The sequence below is a fragment of the Chelmon rostratus genome, chromosome 13 (assembly GCF_017976325.1).
Source record: "Chelmon rostratus isolate fCheRos1 chromosome 13, fCheRos1.pri, whole genome shotgun sequence".
NCBI lineage: Eukaryota > Metazoa > Chordata > Actinopteri > Chaetodontiformes > Chaetodontidae > Chelmon > Chelmon rostratus.
The window spans coordinates 22786979-22807816 of NC_055670.1; the positions used below are offsets into that span (position 1 = coordinate 22786979).

At 42.8% G+C, this 20838-nt stretch overlaps 1 protein-coding gene across 5 annotated transcripts in view; it reads right to left on the reverse strand.

Annotated features, from left to right (window-relative positions):
- Window positions 1-352: 352 nt before the first annotated feature.
- Window positions 353-20838, reverse strand: part of tns1b (tensin 1b) — a 146989-nt gene continuing 126503 nt past the window's right edge. For 4 of the 5 annotated variants that reach the window (XM_041951270.1, XM_041951268.1, XM_041951267.1 and 1 more), the window contains 14 exons: window positions 17403-17596; window positions 17182-17320; window positions 13959-14054; window positions 13025-13205; window positions 11761-12821; window positions 11225-11311; window positions 9380-9508; window positions 9042-9134; window positions 7847-7924; window positions 7322-7390; window positions 6562-6730; window positions 5691-5759; window positions 5424-5453; window positions 353-3123 (listed from right to left, as the gene is read on the reverse strand). In XM_041951270.1, the coding sequence (XP_041807204.1) occupies window positions 2985-3123; window positions 5424-5453; window positions 5691-5759; window positions 6562-6730; window positions 7322-7390; window positions 7847-7924; window positions 9042-9134; window positions 9380-9508; window positions 11225-11311; window positions 11761-12821; window positions 13025-13205; window positions 13959-14054; window positions 17182-17320; window positions 17403-17596 (2534 nt within the window). In that variant the 3' untranslated portion in view covers window positions 353-2984. The remainder of the gene's footprint in view (window positions 3124-5423; window positions 5454-5690; window positions 5760-6561; window positions 6731-7321; window positions 7391-7846; window positions 7925-9041; window positions 9135-9379; window positions 9509-11224; window positions 11312-11760; window positions 12822-13024; window positions 13206-13958; window positions 14055-17181; window positions 17321-17402; window positions 17597-20838) is intronic. The other variant, XM_041951269.1, reaches the window with a different exon arrangement.

Genomic DNA, 20838 nt, shown 5'->3' on the forward strand with positions numbered 1-20838 from the left:
ATGTGTGCGGCGAGTCTTTGGCCAACATTCTGTCAATTACACACCATTTAGCAGAAATAACTATTACTATTATTATTAAATAAGGTGTAAGGCTCCTGTTTTGGGAACATGGTGGCACATGTGTTACTCCAAAACAAATCACCAAATCATGTGCTGATGTGTCTGAAACCAGCCTGTGAAAAGTTGTAGCAGTGGTTAGTTAGCGTCCTGATTATTTTTCTAAAGTAAGGCTTCAGATGAGAGGAACTGTGGCACACAAAACAAACTAATAACTAACTCAAACCTCTAATTTAAAGTTAGTGTAACATCAAAACCACATTACGTGTTTGACAAAGAGACTGATTTGCATACATTTTGATTTGTACTGCTTTTTAATGTGTTTTTTTTTCATCAGAAATAGTAAAAGCCATACATCGTAGCAAATCAAAAATGACAAAAAGCTCTATACAGGCATAGTAGCTCATTCACACACATTCTACAGTCCAGACTGATCTGTCAGAGTGGGCAGACGCCACTGGAGTTTCCATCCTGGCAAACAAATGGCGAACATTCAGTTTAAAGGAGAGCGCGTCCTCTTTTCTCAACAAGCATTTTGTAGGCACAAACACAGATTCTTCTGTCTCATCAGCCGAGTCAAATCAAAACCTGATGAGACCTATCTGTGGGCGTCTTTCTGAAAGGGCTGGGTTGAGTAAGACTTGAGGATACTGTGTACAGATTACAGTCAGCAGTGTTAAGATAACAACTTGACTCGAGCATGCAGGCTTTTGCTAATAAATAATGGAACATTCTAGTCAGATATAAAAGCCCTGTAAGTGCTGTATTTTCAGTTTTTGAAGACATATATTGGAGCCAATGCAGGCCCCCAAACTAACCCTTATTTAATTAGTTAATAATCATGCTGCCAACTGATCCTAGAGCATCAGGCATACAGGAGGGGGGTTGTAATCTATTCAGTCCTTGAACTCATTTGCTAGGATGATTAGCACACGACTCAACATTAAAATTAAGGCTGTTTCAGTTTATTTTCTCAGTGATCAAATAAACATTCACTTGTTTTTTGCTGTGCCACAGCTAAAACACTGCATCGGGATAAAAGTGGCTCCTCTGTAATGATATTTTGAGACCACATGAGGGCAGCAGCTACTATTGAACTGACTAGTTTTCCATGAACAAGCCCAGCTCCCTGCTGAGGTGCACTGCGAAACACAATGGAGGGGAGCTGGTAAGTCCCGCCTCCACACATGCAGTGATGACATGAGATGGCTCAATGTCCACATCTTCTCTTTTGACATGTAGAAACACACTAATAATACTTCAACATTTAAGTGCTAAACTTGGACAATGTATTTTCTAGGCAGGTTTAAGTTAATTAAACAATTGCGTCTGCGTCACTTTAGGATAACTCAAATTTGGACTTTAGTCACAACAACAGTCTTTCATACAAAATATTTCCCCTCTCTTAAAAAAAAAAAACCCTCCCCAAGAAAACAAGAATGTTAAAAAAAAGGAAGTAATGCTGTGAAAAAACATTCAAAAACAACAGTGATACACTTCTAAATGCACACACTTTACACCTTATATATGTCAGCACACTCGACTTTAGCCAAAATAAAAAGCAATCTTTTCTTCTCGCTTTCAGTAATCTCGATGTATACTTTATAATACATGTATACAAGATAACATAGAGCAACAAAGCAAAAAAATAAATATCTTAAGTCACTGTTTGGAAGTTTTTTATATATATATATCTCTATATGTATATTTATATGTATAGCTTACTTTTGGGTAGGGTGTGAGTGTTAACAGTTTTGGCCGGCTGATGCAAAGAGCTTCTTTCTATTAACAGAAAACTGAAGAGCAGTGTAGCAGGACGACACTTTTCTATAAAGGCCGTCCTCGCAGAACAACTCCAGGCCCTGTAGTGTGGCTATGTGCTGCGCAGATAGGAAGCAAATCGCCCTCTTTGCTTGTCTGACCAAAACAATCGAGTTTGTGTGGATGCAATGAATCATGGCCGTCTTACCGATGCTTTCCTGTGTTCACGTGGATATTACGGATGCACCGAGTTTAGCACTTATCGTCAGACGCTAGCTGCACTTCAGAGGAATAACATCTGTTGCATCTTTAGCGACACCACTGCATCGAACAACCTTATTTCCAAGCTTGGCTATTTGCATATTTAAGACGGCCTGGAAGAGTTTGATGTTCTTCTTTAAAAAGCTCTGCATTACAAAAGAAAGTCAGGCACCAAATGTCATCTAGAAGAGTCCTACTCATAAAGCAACCTAGAATATTTACACAGACCTCACCAGCTGCAAAAATGTCCGGAAACGCTGTTTGCAAGACGGCAACGGTGCAGAATTGACCTACAGTATCAGTACATACAGAGAGAAACAGTTCAGTATTTTTGATTAAGCAGCCATATTTGTTTTACAAAAGAATACTTCCGACCCTCCGACGGTGGCACACTATACACGCCCTGACTACTTTTTTAAAATCTTTGGTTGACCAGTCAAAAGCCTGATAGATTTACAATCCACTTTTACATCACACAACTTGACTTCTTCTTTAAAAAAATAAAAATGAAACAATCGCTAAAAAATAACATTTGCACACACACAATGTCATTCCCCCTTCCTGTTCATGTGCTACCCTGCCTGGGAGATAAAATTGCCTCCCATCCCATTGCCACACACAGCCACGCCCCCATCCTGCACTTCCTCTGGTCCATTCTCGAGTCCGTCCAAGAAGAAAAGCGCATGCATGCAAGCGGCACGCACGCACAAACACGCCGCACACTCTCGCTGTCATCCGCTCACATTCGCAAACACACACACACGTAAAAGTAAAAGCAGGAAAAATAAGGTGACGTGTAAAAACCCAATGCTCAATCGTCCGAAACAGAAAGCAAGTGTCTGTGGTTAAAAGGGCAGAAAATAACCAAAGGCATTAGAAAAAGCGCCAGGGTTCGCTGTCAGCTCTCATCGTTTCTGCGAGCCGATCATCTTCAACACGAAGTTGACGATGGCGTTGGCAGGCTGGTCAGGGTCCATCTCAGCGAAGAGGTGGCTGACGTTGTCGGTTGTGCTTCCCTGCTTCCGCGCCACAAACCCAAACAGCCTGGAGAGACAAAGTCAGAGATTTATTTTTATTTAAATGCATTGAAAGTAAAAACTTTAATTTACCATTACCTTTTTTCATGAGCTACAATTTGAAAAATTCTTTTTAAAACAAAATCTCGTCTGATGAAGTGATTTTTTTACCATCAGGAGCGTAAAAATTTAAATTTAAAGTATCTATGAAGACTACAGATGTAAAGAAGCCGAGCTGTAGTGAATGCGATTTGTAGCTTTGACGCGTGACGGGAGGATTTTCTGTGGAAGTAAATTAAAATTCATATTGGAGGACCCCAAAACTTGATTTTCAGCTGTGCTGCTTTTCTTCCATTTTACTTGTTAAAACCTCGGTGCCGTCGTCTACTTGACAAAGACAAATGTAATTAGACTGTATGGCACCTTGAGGCTACAAATCCAAATACACTCCTCTGAATCACGTGCTTCATAGACCCGAATGATGTAAGATTTTTTCATGTTGCCAAGGTCAACTAATGGGTTCACTTATCCTGAAACAGATAATATACACAGACCACTCTTTAGTGATTGTATGTCCACAAAAACTGAAAAACGAGCAGATAACAACATTTAGGTTCAGAATGATTTGATTTTTGCTATTTTGTTTCGAAGTATTCTTCTCAAACACTGAAAACTGCACAAGCAGCACCACGTTATCTTTTTCCTAAAGGTTTCCTTTTCTGTGAAGTGAAAACCAAGAAAACAATCAAGTTACCAACATCAAACAAAGAGCCAGCATGGAAGTGTGTCCTTGGCTGACACTCCCAGAAAAACAAGTCTGCTTTGTAAAGTAAAGGGTGAAGACCTCTTTGCAAAAGAGGCTCAATACCACAAGACCTGGTAGACACAACTTCAGCATTGACTACTTCCACCATGTCTGCAAGATGAAGAAGGAAGACAAAGACCAAGCTGAGAAGACTGCAGCACATTATGCAGCCTTCAGTGTGGTGAAAGAGTCTGTTAAAGGAGCAAATTGTTGACAGCGATCAAGTCCTACAGCGGACATTTCCTAAATATGATTAAACCATGGACCAACATCTGACACTCGACCAGAGACCCTTACTCTAGTAAACACTGGCATCAGAGTGGGCCCCAAGTTCCCTGCAAATGCTTTCTTCATTCCTCCTGCTGAGGACGACCAAGTGCTCTGTGTGTCCTGCATCTGGATACGGAGCAGGTATGCATGTCGCTTGTCATAACTATGCATATATTTGACTTTAAGCAAGGCTAAACTGATCACAAGTGGCTGGCTACAGAGTGTGCTAAATGGAAAGGTGTACTCCAAGTCCCTCTGCTGCCTCAAAACTGTCTGCAAAGGTCTGGAGTGGCCGCTGCTGGAGTGCTTCATCGAGGATTAGGAAGTGCAGCTCACACCTGAGGCTCTGCTCAACCTCATCAAGTTGTGTGATCGACAGAACCTCGACCTTACTCTTCAAGATATGGAGAGAACAAATGTAGCAATTATCCCATCAGTCTTTGTACAGTCAGCTGGATGATGAGTGGCAGGTGAGGCCAGGGGTGCAGGAGCAGCTGGAGGGCTTGGCTTACGTGATGTGCACTCATGCATGTGAGACATCAGTCAACCTGTTCAGGAGCAACATGCTCAAGGCGATTGTAGGAGAAGACAAGACCCTCACTGGCAAGTTGAGAGTCGGCTCTGCTGACCCCCTATAAAGTGTCACTCATCCCCCACATCCATGAGGTGAACTATATAAAGATGCCTGTTATAAGCGAGCAGCTAAACTGATTTTCTGGAGGCTTAAACCATATTTTGGAACCTGTTTTGTCTTGTGAAGTTCTGCCGAATACAAATGTATTCTCTTATATCAACCTTACAGTTGATATATACAGTTGACCTTACAGTTCTGCAATAGCAGAAAACTATTGCAAAACAAAATAGCAGCAGTTACATTGTTCTGAGCCCAAGATTTGTTATTTACCTGCTTTTGCTTGAGTTGCTCGAGTGGTTGTAGCATGTCAATGACCTTTGTATTTGATTCCTGGTGCCAAAATTATATGAAAAAGTGGCTTGATTTGTCTTTGTTTGCTGGTTTAAGAGTGTTTTTTTGACACTCATATGGACATCAGTTTGAGATGGCACCAAATAAACCCAATCTGCCATTAGTTGACCTTGAAAACATGAAAAATTCTAAACTAGACAACATTTGGGTCCTAAAAATGCCATTTAGGTACATGGGAAACCTAGCCCTCTTGCTAGACAATCACATAACCCCTCTTCCCCCTGTTCAGGAGAAATGCCAGATCAACAGTAGAATCATTAACACTTACTTGGCTGTGCCTCCCTCAGGCTTGTTCCACCTGTAAATTTTTGAAAATAGCGTGTGTTAATATTTCACTGGACTTGCTGTTGTATTTTCAGGTTAGAAGGTGAAACGCAGAATTCCCACAATCAATAATATATAATAAGACGCTGGACCTTCTCCTGATATTTATAGTATCTTGGAAGTGATGAGTAATTTTGCATGTGAGGAGCATCTAAAGCAAATCCTGAGTGATATTTTAAGAAATGATTTTCATGTGTGTGTGTGTACTCACTTTCTGTCCTGAGGGTCAGTATCGCAGAACGTGACAGTGTTGCTAGGATAGTGGCGTCGGAAGAAAAGCCTGGAAAAGCAGCAGACCAAAATACAGATTACAGGAACGACCGAATACATAAGTTAAAAAAAGTATGTACATTGTGTGGAGTGGCAGAGGATTTACAGTAAGTACCTGATCACAGCCATTGATTAATGAGTGTAGTAGATCAATATGAACTTTAAACTTACTGAAACTCAATGTAGACTATTAGGTAAAATGTTTGTTGAACCGGCGATGATCAAACTTTGGTTTATTTTCCTTGAACTTTAATACGCCTAATGTGACCATTTATAATAACGCTAAGTGCTCTCTATTTTAGGTGGGTCAGGGTGCGTGTACAAATCCTCTACTTTAAATGGTTTTTAAAAAATCTGTACTGGCATATTAGCCAATAGCTGTTGACACTGTTTAGTACAAATATATCTTAACTGCAATTTCTATTTACTTGTCAACCAAACTTTACGCAGATACCAATATGTCTGTGATAAGATTCAATCATCCGATTTGTCGGTTCAGCGGTTTTCCAAGTGTGGTTTGGGTGAATGTTTTATTCATCCTGGCACCGTTCGCGAAGCAAAACTGTGTTCTTGATTGAAACGCTGTAGTAAAGAAGACCTTCATCCTTTAATCCTGTGTTAGCGATTATTTATTGCTTCTGACTGTGTGCAGTGGCTCAGGTTTACGCTTGCCTTTCAAAAACAAACGTGTTCAGGCATCAAACTCTGTCTGCAGCAAAGTCTCCAGATGTCATGCAGTGTTTTTCTTATGAGGCATCTTTCAAACATTTCAAGGTGCCGTTAAACACCGGATGGGTGGTTTGCAGACTTACTTCCTCTGGTTGTCAGTCAGCGTGATGCCTTGTGAAGACACCTTGAAGTGCACAACGGTGGCAGTAGGTGGAGAAGCTGCAGCCAGTGTCTCAGATATGGCCTTGGCAACTGCCTGAGGGCCTGTCAGGGACTCCATCTCCACTGAGTTGATGTAGAGCACATTGCATGCTGGGAAGAGAGGCAGGTGTCCCAGTCACATCAAGACAAGGAAATTTCAAATGGACAATGTAACTTGAACTGTATTTATTCTAATTTAATCCTGTTCAAAATGTTTTTGATGCCTGTTTTGTCATGTTCATGCAAAAAACATTGTTTTTCATGCTGTCTGGAGCAAAGTTTCAGAAACAAATCCATCCAAATCATTCCACATAAAACATTCTGCCTGTTATGGACAAGAAGCTGGATGCTAATGTTAACAGAAAATCTCAGAACATCTCAAGGAATTTGGTTACAGGGGCCCATTAATAAACTGTCATCATTTGTGCAGGTTACGACATACAAAGACAAACAACAAACAGACAGAGATGCACATTCCGGATGTAGGTTTCCAAATAAAAGTGCACAGGGTTTACCATGGGAATCAGCAGGGGCCCTCTGCACTGGGATAACAAGGATGTCATGTTGTCAGAATAAGTGACTCGGATGATTCAGGACGCATTAATGATGTTGTCCTTCATGTCTTAGAATCTCACAGCTGCGTTGGCTGTCATAGGACTGCTTTAAACAATGAAAATGAATGAGAGTGAGTTGATGTTTTACCTGCTCCTTGTTTCAGTCTTTCAGCCAGTGGATTTGTTGTCGCCACTTCTGGCACTTCTTCGATGAGATCTACATAAAAGAGGAGGAAAGTTACCAGTTTTGGCATTAAGTTCAGTTTTTTTAGTTGGAGTGGCTGCAGGGGTTCATCATCATTTCCATTACTATGTTAATTATAGCTTCCAGTCTCACCACTTTTGTACTGTACCTGCAATGAAGAAACCTTTATAGTAATCAAGTTTAAATCAGACTTAGCAACATAAATATTCACAGACGGAAATGCCTGGAACAATGTTTAAAATGTGGGGCAGGTGGGTCATATTATAGCTCCTTACGGATGTTTTTTTGTTTAATAGTAAACATACTTGACTTATTTCATTCGTCACAGCCTGCACGTTGTGATCCAGGTCCTCGTGTTCTTACTTTTCAACACAGATCCCAGTAGGTCGAACGTTTAACATAATGTGATCAGAAATGAACTCAGGGAATGCACAGATGTCACTGAACACACGTTTGGATTGCACAGACCTGTTGTAGGGATGAGCAGTTTGCAGGGTAGGGCCAGCGGTGTGATAGCGTGTTGGTAGACCAAGGCAGACAAACAGCCTGTTGAACAGAGAGAAACAAACATTTGTCTTTCTTTAACCTTTCTTGAAATTCATTCTCATCTCTGGAGTCTGAGAGCGAACTCCTGCTGTCCTTGTTCCTGCTGTGCTTGCAGCAATTTTTCAGCATTGCTTTAAATCGTTGGTGCTTTCTTGTGACAACAGTTTATTTTAGGAAATGTTGTTCCAGTAGTGGTGTGTTGTGTAAAATAACCCACTGTCTTTTATTGATTATTGGCCATGATGCACTGTACACTGAAGTAAATTAGTTTCCACTACGAAAATCTATCTACTGTAGCTAGCAAAGCTATGTCATTAAAAGAGTACTTCGCTGATTCAGCATTGACACTAAAAAAGGATTCAAATTGATGCAGCAGAACCAGGGATATTGTCTGCTTTTATTCCATGCAGTCTCAAAAACATGTCGCCTACGTTACCCACAATGCAACTCAACCAACATCACCAAGCAGAGAGCGGGCCACAGGAATCTGGTAACATCATGTTTTTCTAACACCTCAGTCCAAAAGTCGAGGCAGTTTCCTTTAATAACTTCATGATGACACTTCTGGTCCTATTTCTGTCACTTCCCATAATTTGTCTTTTGAGCTACAGGATGGATCCAGTTAAATGTGGCTTGTTGGATTTAAAAATGATGAGAAAAATAAACTCTTAGCAATGTAGAAAAAACACACTCCATCATTCTTTTGGGATTAGTAGTCGTAACATCAAATAAATACAAACAGCAGCTGCGCGCAAGGAAGAGGATGATGAACTGAGTTATGGGTCGAAGACGGGAGAGGAAGAGGAGGCAAGACGAAAGTTCACAGCTTGCCCCATTTTGGATTTGGCAGAGGAGCTCTGTCTCTCAGTACACGCACACACTCAGACACACACGTCATACAGCCTCGCAGTGTAATTAGTAGGGAGAACATGAGTTAGATCATTTCAGTCAATACTATAATTACAGTAGGATTACACGTTCAAGAGGTTGGACAGGGGCGCAGATCTTTGACAGGGACACAGCGACAGCCAGCACTTGTGTTTGACTCTTCCTCCCAACCCTTTACGTCTCGGCTAAGCTGTCAGTGTACGTGTGAGGGCAGCAGGCTTCCACTTACCAAAGTAAGGCTCGTTGGGACAGCCCTTCAGCTTCACTCCTTTGGGGCTGCTCTCAATCAGGAAGTGCCTCACCAGCTCGTTGGTGATGTCACCTGCAACAGAAGAGTGGGAGAGGGGTGAGCGAGTCGAGGTAATACACAGCTGATTACCATGGAGACATCACCTCATATCTTTGGTATTAAGATATTAACTTTAATTCTGTCTCCACCCTGACCGAAGACCGAAATAGGGAGAAAGAAGAGCAACAAAAACACTGGAGTAACCAGAGTAAATAGTTGTTGCATTTAGTAACTGCTTTGGAATAGCCATTCACGCGAAGCACCATCCTGCCGCCTACCTTTCTTGTTCTGATGCACTGAGGGCGGAGGAGAGGCCACCTTCATAGCCAGGCCGTAAGCCCCCCTGAACGAGTGGCTGTCCCGGATAACAAAGGCTCCAGGCTCCCTCTCTCTCAGCAGGCCGATAGCTGGAACACAGCGGACGTTCAGTTGTTTCCCACCATCAGAACATTAACTGTGAGGCTCATTTGATTTTTAAGTGAAATATCTCCATCATTCAATTTTTCATCGAGCACAATCGAGCCAAAATTTTAGTTTGTCCAGCACCCACAAGTAGCAACATTCCCATCAGCCTCAGCTGTACGTGTTTAATGCCAAGGAGAAAATGTTAGTATGCTAACACGCAAAACTACGATCGTGAACATGGTAGGCCTCATACCTGCTAAATGTATGAATTCTACTATTTATAAGCATCTTAGCAAGTAAAGTAAGTACAAGCTGACTGACCACTAATGAGGCTGTTGCTATTTGAGTTATCTTAGAGCTGAATTGCATCTGCAGGTCAGAGTTAAAACAGGACAAGATACATGCATCCCAGGATCGTCAACAAGCTGTGTACGCTGGGGAAGCTGGCAAAGGAAAAGCCTTTTATGCAGCACTGGCTAAATTTGGGTGACAGACTAGGGGGTCAGAGGAAGTCATTAAAGGATCAAGTTGAACTAAAAATAAAAAGGAAGCAAAAAGCTGAAGAACAACCAAATGCAAAGGAGGAAATCGAGTCTTGACCCTTTGTTTGAAACACTGCTGTCAGTCTGCATTTCATTAAACTACAACTTTTAACATGACACTTTTTGTAGACATGCCATTGTTCAAGGAGAAGGACTTTACATCCATTACTTCACTATTTAGTTCAATGCCACATGTGATAGTTTAAGGAAGGAAGATGGATGAGATGAGCACCACATGCAGATGTTCCCTAATTCTTTACATATGCTGTGGCTTTTCTTGGGGGAGTGCAGGGCACTAAGTATAAACTATGTGTGTGTGTGATGTCATTGCAATTGAGCATGTGCTTGTATTTAACATGATATAATCCAATATGGGCTATGAGCAAATGCAGATGGGCAGCAAACAGCCACTGACCTCACAACCAGAAGTGCAGAGATGTGTGCACACTGGTACATGCATGTGTGCATTTTATGTATGTGCATGTATCAAAAGCCACCATGTTAGGGCTTATTTGTGTGAAATCTGACGCCATGACTTAAAACGTAACAAAAGCATTCAAGATAAATACGTAAAATAAGAATAAAAAGCATGGGGATTAAAAACCTGTATTAATTTTGTGGTTTGCACATCAGACATACTAAATAACAAGAGTTCAATCGTCCCAAACACATTTTAAATGCTTTGTAATATACTGCACCAGAAACAATGGTGGCCTTGTTCCACTTTAAAAAGAGTACCAGAACATCCAAACCAAATCCATCACAAACCTTTAAAACCACACCTGTAACATAACCCCCTTCTCCGCTGTCTAATATTATGCTCTGTATGTTGCAAACAATCATTTTTGCCCAAATATTGCCAAATCTTCCTGTCACAGTTCTCGCTAGCGAGGTTAGCTGTCTACCTCTGTCACTTGCAATTACTATTGCATGCTACAAATGTTTAAGCTACACCTTAAAGACATGAAAGGAGTGAGTCTTTGAATATAGTCTCAAAATACGAGTACAAACACTCATGGAGCCTGGCACCAGCAGGATTTTAAAAAGCTTGAAAAATAGCCACACCCACTTGGACATACATTTGCTCAAACACAAAGAGGAAGAAAAGGGCAAGCATTGTTACGCTGCTACTACCGTCTGAAGGTCAGTTAAGGAAAAGGTCTTTCAGCAGCTTACCTTGCTCCCTGGAAATTTCTGGCTTGTACCAGAACTTGGACGTGTCTTGGACAAACTTGACATTCAGCCTGCTCTCATGGCTTCCATCTGCAAGGCAAACAAAGAGAATGTCACAGAAGTGCCCCACATCAGTCTGTATAGCCCAAGATAGGCTGTGTTTGCTGAAATACGTACGAAATGAATCAGCCGAAGTACCACAATACAGCACATCAGCAATACACATCGCTGGAGACATGCCGTAAAGCTCTAATATGCACTCAACTTATTTACTGTTGGGCATAGCTGTATTGAGTTTACCTCTGATTAGTATGCTTAGTATGCCAAGCTTTAGCTGCCTGCCTGTATGTAAGAGGCTGTTGTACTTAGAATGGACGAAAAGCACAACACAAGCAGAGAATGACTGCCAACACATCGGGCAGTAAGCCACTCTGTTGCTATTGCCTGGATCGGGCTGTTTCAGAAAGGGGGAGAATGAAGCAACAGAGAAGAACTCAAAAATCTGCTTTCATGTCACTCCAGATAATGTGCGTCCTTACCGGGCATATTGAACCTTGAGAAGTCAGAGAGGGTGTGGAAGTAGCTGGGAGCGCTTCCTCCACTCGCTGGGGAAATTATCTTCCCATTCAGCGTGCCATACGACAGTGCCCCATTGGGCCTGTCACCACTCGACATGCGCCTCTTCTCCGGAAGCTGTGGCTGGAAACTAGGGGCCGGGCTGCCCTGTCGGAACCCTGTGCCCATTCCCAGCATCCCCCCATCCTGGTACCCCGCAGGCGAGATGGGGAAGGAGGGAGTGGGTGGTCCCTGGTAGCCTGAGGAGCTGCTCTGTCTTGACAGGTTCCCATGTCTCTCATCTGGGGTGGTGTAACCACTGTGCATGGGATGACGGTCCAAGCTGGGGCTTCTCTGGGATACCTGCGATACAGATGGGTGACGACCCAAAACTGGACTTCCTTGGGGGTGAGTGATAGATGGCTGTCGGCTGAGCACGGGGCTGCTCTGCATGGGCTGGCCCAGGGACGGCTGTCTGCTTAGGACCGGGCTCCGCTGGGACCCCTGTCCTAAAGAGGCCTGTCTGCTGAGGACTGGGCTGCCCTGAGCTCCCTGAGACAGACGACGACCAAGGATGGGACTACCACTGAGACCTACATCGTAGCCATTAGCTGGTGATGTTTGCTGACCCACGATGGAACCATCCTGATTAGCACTTGAGCGCTGCTGGAGGATGGGTGGATGGTAGGTGGGGTGGCCAATGATGTTGGTCCGGTGCTGTGCATGGGGACTTCCATGACTGAGTATTGTTTGGGAGGGTTCTGAGGTGAGCGGGCTGGGTTCTGAGGTGGCCGGGCTGGGATCTGCGTTCACACAGGTCCCCAGTAGTGTGTTGGGGCCAAGGTAGGACAGTGTAGGGGTAGTAGTGCCAAGGTATGAAGAGGCCGGAGAGCTGGAATCTAGGTAGGAAGAAGTGGGGGTATTCAGGGCTTGGTATGACGGGGTGGGAGTGGGGTAGGCGCTCTCTGTAGCCTGGGAGCGGAAGCCTGAATCAGTAGTGGGTTGGGACGGAGTGCTAGCGCTGCTCTCTGCTAAGGGGTGATCACTGGAAGAGAATTGGAAAGTTTATTAACCATCTGAAGATTTTGTGCACTTCCTCAAACTGTTTCTTTGGATGCATGACTTTTCAGACTAAAAAGCTTTAACCTTAAGAGAAGAACAAGTTAATAATAATTACAAAAATTAGTGACTGACAGGGTCTGTCCTTGCAAAACCTAGTCTAAGATCTGGCCTTGGTTTTTGACTCACCCCTGTGAGTTCTGGATGGGGCTGCTGCTGGACAAAGGTGGGTTCAGTATGTGGGTGGAGGGACTAGGACTTCTCTGTTGGCCTGTAGTCTCTCCTGGTGGGCTAAGGCTCTGAGGTGACGGGGGCTGCTGTCCGCCTACCACTGCCGACCTCGCCACAGACTCTACATAGCTTCTTGGTGCTGCATGTGACAGAAGAAAGCCAAGCATTTACTTCACTTTTGCTTTTCTGTGTGTATTCCTTATTCTCTTTAGCCTTGTAGCATTGTAGTTGTGTATATATACAAAAAAAAGGGAAGAAAACTGTGAAAACAGATGACTGTGAACGGACTAGCGTATGATACCGTGAGAGTGGTTGTGACTTTTCCAGCAACAAATGAAAATGGAAATGGTTTTGCCACACGTGATATGTAGGTGGACTGCATCTGACCAATAGGTAGAAAAGAAATGAGGTGAAGGATTTTAAAACCTTGAATGTCGATGATGACCTGTGGCATTGTAGCAGCGCACTTACCTTCCTCACCCTCACTGTTCTCATCATCTGTAGAGCATCATTGGAGATAATTCAGAGAAACAGAATAATGTAAAGGAACAGAGGTACAGCAAGGGAGTTGGAAAGAATGTTGCTATACTCATTTGGTGTTAATAGAGAGTTTGTGTATGACAGGGGATGTAAAAGGAACTCAGTTCATGAGGAATAGAGCTGAGAGCTCATTTAGCCTTCAGTTGCACAAAGAAAGCGTATTTTGAGCTGCTAGTTGTAAAGCTTTGAAGATGAATCCAACTTTAATGCTTAATCTGTCATTTTTGTGTTTCTCAGCTGATATATATTGCCACATAACTTTCAGTTTTGGAGTAGTTATCATCTCCATGTCTCAGTTGCCAGAGTGTCCACCAACGGTCGTGATTCTAGCGAAGTGAGTGCTACAACCAACCTGAGCCTGTTTGATTGAGGAGGATTTCTGCTGGGTTGTGGGGCTTCAAACCCAGGGCCGACAGTGGAGTCTTGGCAAGACCAGGAGGGGACCGACCTGCAGAGAATGGGACAGTTATCACTACACAGCATCACACAGCGGAGACATCTTGACAGCCGCTACCTGTTGTCACAGTCTAACAATGAGTTATCAGTAAATTAGAATATCATGCCAGTGTGTATAAACACAACAAAAGTTCACAATGTCATGATAGACACTTAATTTCCACATGACATGCTGTACTTTCTAATGGCAGTTTAAAGTTGACCTTCAGTCATGATAATCATACACAAATATACAGATAAATAGCTGTCAAGACAATACATAGATACGCATCAACACAGGTTAATGCACAAGAGCAGCATGTTCAAAAGGGTGCGCTCATGCTCTGATGGGGCAAAACATGCATGTGACCAATCACAATGTGACAAACATTGTGTGACGCCATCTCACTCCACCACTGGCAGAATAAGGTGTGTCAAACAGGCTGACATCAAAGCAGAGCCGGGTCAAACTGAATTCATAAAGGCTTCCCCAGGAACTCATCATGTGACAGGAGAATGGTACAAATGCCATTCCTCACTTAATCTGTTGCATTTACAGACTGGAGTTTTGAATCAAATGTTGCCACAAAGTTAACAGTGTCCATGAAAAAAGCAGGAATTTTGACACAGTCTCTGCTACATTAACACCGGAGGGAAAGATGAGGAGTAGAGTGTCGCCCCTAGAGCCTTAATCATATTTAGACCTGTTTGATGTAAATCTTTCCACTTCATGCATCTGTCTCACACATCTAGTCTTCCTTTAGAGTGCCAACTACTCCTTTATTCCCCTCCAGCGTAAACACAAACAATCATGTGGAGGGAAAAAAGCCTCTTGTGATAACAAACACATTGCTAGCACAATTTTCAAAGGACAATACATGAATGACTGGGTAATTAAGACTGTCGGGGGAGGGCAAGCAGGGTGCTGGTTGCGGTGAAACAAGGCAGCAACAGGAACCCAAACACAGATGACAACAGCAACATAGAGAGCAGCAGCTGCTAAGACAGTGGAAGTTTGCGATAATTACATGTCTGTGTTAAACATGTATGTATGAGTCTGTAGATGTGTGTTTGAGTCTGCATGTGGTTCATTTCTGACTATGTCAAGCTCCACTGCATGTTGTTCCCTGTTGTTAGTCATGCTAGCTGTATGGCTCTAGGGATGGGATATTGGTCAGGTGGTCCACCACTTTGGTTCAGATATGTGAAATATATCAACAAGGCCTGGGTGGATTGCTAATGTCTTTCCCATCAGCCTCAGTTGTACCTCATGTTTACTGCTAAGTATTAAATGTTAGCATGCTAACATGCTAAACTAAGATGGTAAACATCGTTAACTTTTTGTCTAATTAACATGAGCATGTTGGCATGTTGACATTTGCATTTCCAACAGAACCTGACACAGCCCCTAGCATGACCGTAGACTCTGTAATCTTCTAGTATGACATGTTGCACCAATTATTACCAAAAGACTTGCAGTTTCTTTACTTTTTGAACCAAACAAAGTGAACTGTTTGTTCACTGTGTGTGTGTGTGTGTTGTTGCCGGTGCTGCTCTCTTGTGGCTCTCATGCCAAAGCGGTGCAGAGCTGTGATAAGTGATGGGTAAAAGGTCACTCGGGCAGAGGGAAGGGACGGGCTGGGGATCAACTGGCTGACGTTGTGGGACAGTGGAACTCCGGTAGAGAGACGTGCATCCTCCACTTACCAAAGAATCCAAATAAATTCTTTGTACTTGCAACCTAGATGCTGCACGTTTAATCGTGGCTGGTGTGTGTGGGACAGGCTAAGTAAACATGTGGGAATGTGATTTGAGGACACTACTCAAGATGACTGTGCAATGGGAAGTAAATCTAGCGCCACGTGCATTATCAGTTTACCATGCACTTTCAACAAGTTTTGCAAATAACTGCAAAACTAATGGCAGTTAACTGATGACAGTTAACTTTATTTTCTGCTTAGCTGGGAAAATAATCTGATTTTGAGGTCCATTAAAAACAAACAATGAAGGAACTTGTTTTCTCAGATGAATTGGATATTCAGCATTCTCTGTTTATCTCAGAAGAGGTTACTGCTTTGTGTCACTGTGTACGCAATGTTCCCACTTTGAGGGGAGGGGGGATGTTACGCCACAGATCGGGTGTTAAAAATATGGTGTGTTTTTACGACTAGCTTTTATGGGTGTGCCCTGGGGGAGATAGGCAAGAGGACTGGATGAGGTAATTGGTAGAGTTGGCAAACGATGCGTTACCTAATACGTGACTCTTGTTTTAGTGTGGAGTGTACGTGAGAGAGGAGGCTGAAAGAGGGTAGGATGGGGTGATGGGTGTGTGTGTGTGTGTATCTGTTGCTTTTCTGTTTTATGGAATAACAAACATGTTCTTCAACTTATTTCTCTTTGTGAAACAGTTTTACTATAAAAGACGAGCTGAATAGAAAGTACAGATGAAAATGACGCGATCCAAGTTGCAGGCCAGAACTGAATTTTGGACACTGGTCCATTTTTGACATTTGGACATGACTGCAGACATTCTTGTAAGAAAAGAGGGATTCAGTCTTCATGAGACGTGGCCACTCAGGCATTTTGATGAGCCAATACAAGGCCAGAATGCTGCACCTTCCCACTCAGACACTGGACGTCGAAAATGCAGCCCATTTACAATCTGAATGAAAGTGAGATGAGGGGAATAGTGGGGATATTTGTTCACTACTCAGAATATGTGGTACCAAATGAAGAACAAAAAGAGAAAAATTATTGTAAGTCAAGATAAAGTACCTTCAGTGACTGTCAAGAGTTCTGACAAGACTTTTCCTACAGTAAGTTCAGTATCACATGATAATCTACACTTCCTTCGTTCCACTTAAAAAAAGGGAATGACATTCATAACCATTTATGTTTAAATTTTAAAGTGCAGAAGAGAAATAAAAAATCCCTTTCGTTACCAGAAACCCATGGACAGTATTCGACCCGCCATACTCCATAAGGACACAAATCTCAAGACTAATTTAAGAAAGGATAGTACCATTTTTAAATACAACCTTCAGTGATCATTTGATATAAATCGCATTATCATTTTGAATATCTACAGTAACTATGCCTGAGCTCCACAGTGCCCTCTGTCAGCCGAAGGGGGAACTTACACAGGTTGAAGTAAGGGGTTTGCGGCGAGATGGGGAAGGCAGGGGTTTGGGGAAACACCTCACCACCAACTGTGGGTGTAGGACTGATGGGGCCTCCGTCCATCTCCTCAAAGGCCTCGCGGTAGCTGTGCATGTGTCTCTGGAGAGGAGAACAACCTCATGAAAAAACACATATACATGTCAACATGCGAAGAAAAAGTCCCAAAATGTGCGCTTTCTACCTCCTTAGGACGTCCCCCAGGGTTCATCGCTATGGCGTTGACAAACTCTGGAGAAACACAGCGGATGGGGGAGCGAACTGGGACATCAGGAGAGGGATCATCATCAGGACTGTTCTGGCATTGGCCCTCGCTGGTGATGCGGCGGCGAGGCAGAGTTGTCGGCTCATCCAAGGACACTGTACGGGCCTGCACACCTGAGACGACACGCGAGTGAGTGTTAAAATGAAGCGAGGGCAGGTCACTGCCGCTCCATTACACTGCCTTCCTCCAGCAATTCCATCACTGCCATCAGAGGTTAATGGTTGTCAGCCACTGTGAATGCTCACTGCACAGGCCATCGTGTGCAAAACAATGCAAAGGATTTGCAGGAGGCTGTAGTTCTTAAAACGTTTGAAATTAACATTCACACACACACACACACACAAGGTTAATGAATGCTGATCAAACTGAAGCCCATTAATCACAAGAACTAAACAAAAAAACACAAACTATTGTAAGTGTAAAAACGTGACGCTGGAAATATGTTACATAAAGTCATGTTCATCCATTGTAACATCAGCTGAAAGTATAATAAGTTAATATTTTTTGGAATGCCAGGGGGATGTTCTCTCGCACAAATGATCACGACTTTGTGATACACTGTGCAAACTGTTGGTTATCTAATGCGTCAATGTGGCCAGACCTGGCTGAAGCTCAAAGCAGCCAGTAAGCTCATTCAGTTAATCTGGTTTGAACTGAGAGAGCCAACAAGCGAGAGAGAGAGAGAGAGAGAGAGAAAGCTACCAGCATAAAACAAACAGGATTTGAGTTAAGAGCTTTAAGCTAATATGCAATGCCATTGACTGGCGGGTCGAGGTAGCAAAGCATGAAATTCTGGCCGAAGTGAAAGACTATCACTGGCTGCTCTGCACTCTGGAACAAGATGAAGGTTAATGGGAGAAAGAAGGGAAGTGCGATAGGTTTGGAGAAACTGGGGATAATAAATTCTGTGGTGTTTGTGCTGAGGCGGCTTATCCTGTGAAAGCACTACTTTCCTGAGGTTTTCAGTTCTGTCACTGAAACAGTTGGATGAGTATGTGTGGCGGACCTGGAGCTGTCGTACTGTTTATGTCTCAGAGCTTTTCTTTCACACCTAAATGAGAAATGATCTCATGGAGAAACTGAGCTGATAGTGACAGACATGTGACTGACGGCTTCTCTCAGTTTGACGCTGACAGACCTTTCCGTACATGGAAAAACACGTAGACACGCCCCATGAGCCAGACTGTTATGGAAATTGTGAAAATATTAATATCCCCTTCACTCAGCTTCACTTTGAAGTGGAGCAAAATCCCAGCCAAATATCTGTGGAGAAACGTTAGCGATAGCAGCTGTGAAAATTTGAACTGTTAAATAGTTAGGAATGAAGTTGAAGCTGCCATTGCCACATAAGTAAAAAATCTGAGGTGTTTTAAAGGATTTTCTCTAAGTTTTGTTACCTCAAAGTCATCTTCCAAACATTTATGTGTTTTGTATTACCATTATTGAGTTATGGTTAATAAATCAATGAACTTCAGGTATTGTTTTTAGAAAGAAATTAATGATAAACAAGTGCCAGTCATGCCATCTGTTAGGGTCCTGGATTTACCTCCAGCTTCAAATAGCTTGTTGGCAGGGTTGTTGGTCAAAAAATGTTGGAACTGACAACTTTGAAAAGCATGTAGTCAGAAACACACCCACCATCACACCGAGCCTGGAAACTGAGGACCAGATGTACCCACGATGCACTGCTCTACAGCAGAGTACTGTCAAACACTGCGCTGTTGCCCTAGCGACGGCTAATGGCTTCCAGCTGGGATGGCTGGAGATTCTCGAGGACTGACATTTCTCAGCTATTTAAAATCCAGTCATCGTGTGGATAAGCATGGGGTTGATTCAAAAAACATAAACTTGATAGGTGATCCCTTTTTTTGTTCTCTTTAAGGGAGAGAAACTACTGTCTCCACATGTGCGACTGAAAGAGGTTGTCTAAGGTAAGAGTGAGAAGCACTTAGCAAGGTCACTTCAGATCAATGAGGGAATTGTATTAGGTAGTTTCTTTATAATCAGACTACTATGACATTTGTGTGAATACTACTTGTAGGATAAAAAAACCATGATGACTGCTGATATGACCTCATTCCTCTATAATCCAAGATCTCCTCTGGAACACTTGACTTCGACATTGCGCTGCATCACTAAAAAGGATATTGCTGTCTGCGGTAAAGAGGCCAGACTGGCCCCTGACACCCTCGGGCCCTACACCGAACAATCCTGTCTGCATTGTGGTCGCTGTCTCCCAGTGGACACATACAGCTTTAGTGATGTTTCCAACTAGGACTGTGGTCTTTCTCTTAGATTTGGTGTCCTTTGTGTGGCTTTGTAAATCTTCAAAATAGTGCAAGTGAAAAAAGCAGTCTTGAATGAGGCCAGTGTATCCTGGCCTGGGTATTGTTCGCCGAGTTTGGCAAAATGGATCTTGTGACATGCACTCTCCTGGCAAGGGACAGAGCCTCCTTTGTGCTTCCCCTGTCTCGTTCTTGTGAAACTTTAACATTATCCAATTGGGTTTTTTTCTCTATGCCACAGTTGCGGTAATTCCCTAACCTTGAGGTAGAAAAAAGCAACTCAGAACAAACAGGAATGAAGGGTGAGTTAAGTATCCAGAGAGGAATCAATAGTTAGTTTGATGATTATGCTGATGCTGCTCCGCAAACCAGATGCCAGAGGAAAATGTAAGTGTGGAAGAGAGAAAGAGGAAGTGAAACAAGAACAAAAAATAGAAATTGTTAGATGCAAACCAAAGGGCAACACACTCAAAGGCAAAGCAGGTGCAGACTTGAACTCGGATCGAAGGAACACTTGCAAAAAAGGACCTGTCCTTTTTTGTTTTTAAGTGTTCCTTCAGACAGGATGGGAGAACCAACCCGACAGGGAGTGAGAACGGCGGTGCTCAGACTGAGAAGAGGTCATGCTGGGGATGACACTTTGGACACGAGCCGAGTATTCTGGGTAAACAGATGAATGATGAGAGAAAGAAGAATGATGATGACAAAACTAGGAAAAGGAAGACAAAGAAGGTGAAGTCCCGCCTATGACATAAGAACAAGAGAACAAGAAGATAACCTGCATTTTCCACTTATTTAAAGGATGCTCATGCCTGTTATCAAAGGTTTGACATCAACACTTGGTTTCTGTTAAGTGACACAGTTTTGGCTTAACTGTATCCAAACAAGTCATAAAAATTAGGATTTTTTTTATGATAGAGGAACTAAAAAGCAATCTGACATGGGACTCATTTACTTCACTCAAACAGTATGCTACATTTCCAGCTCCTAATGGTGTGAAACTAGCATTCAGTATTGCAACACTCTACATTTGCATGGCAGTAAAGTGAAGTGAACCGTACTGTTGATTC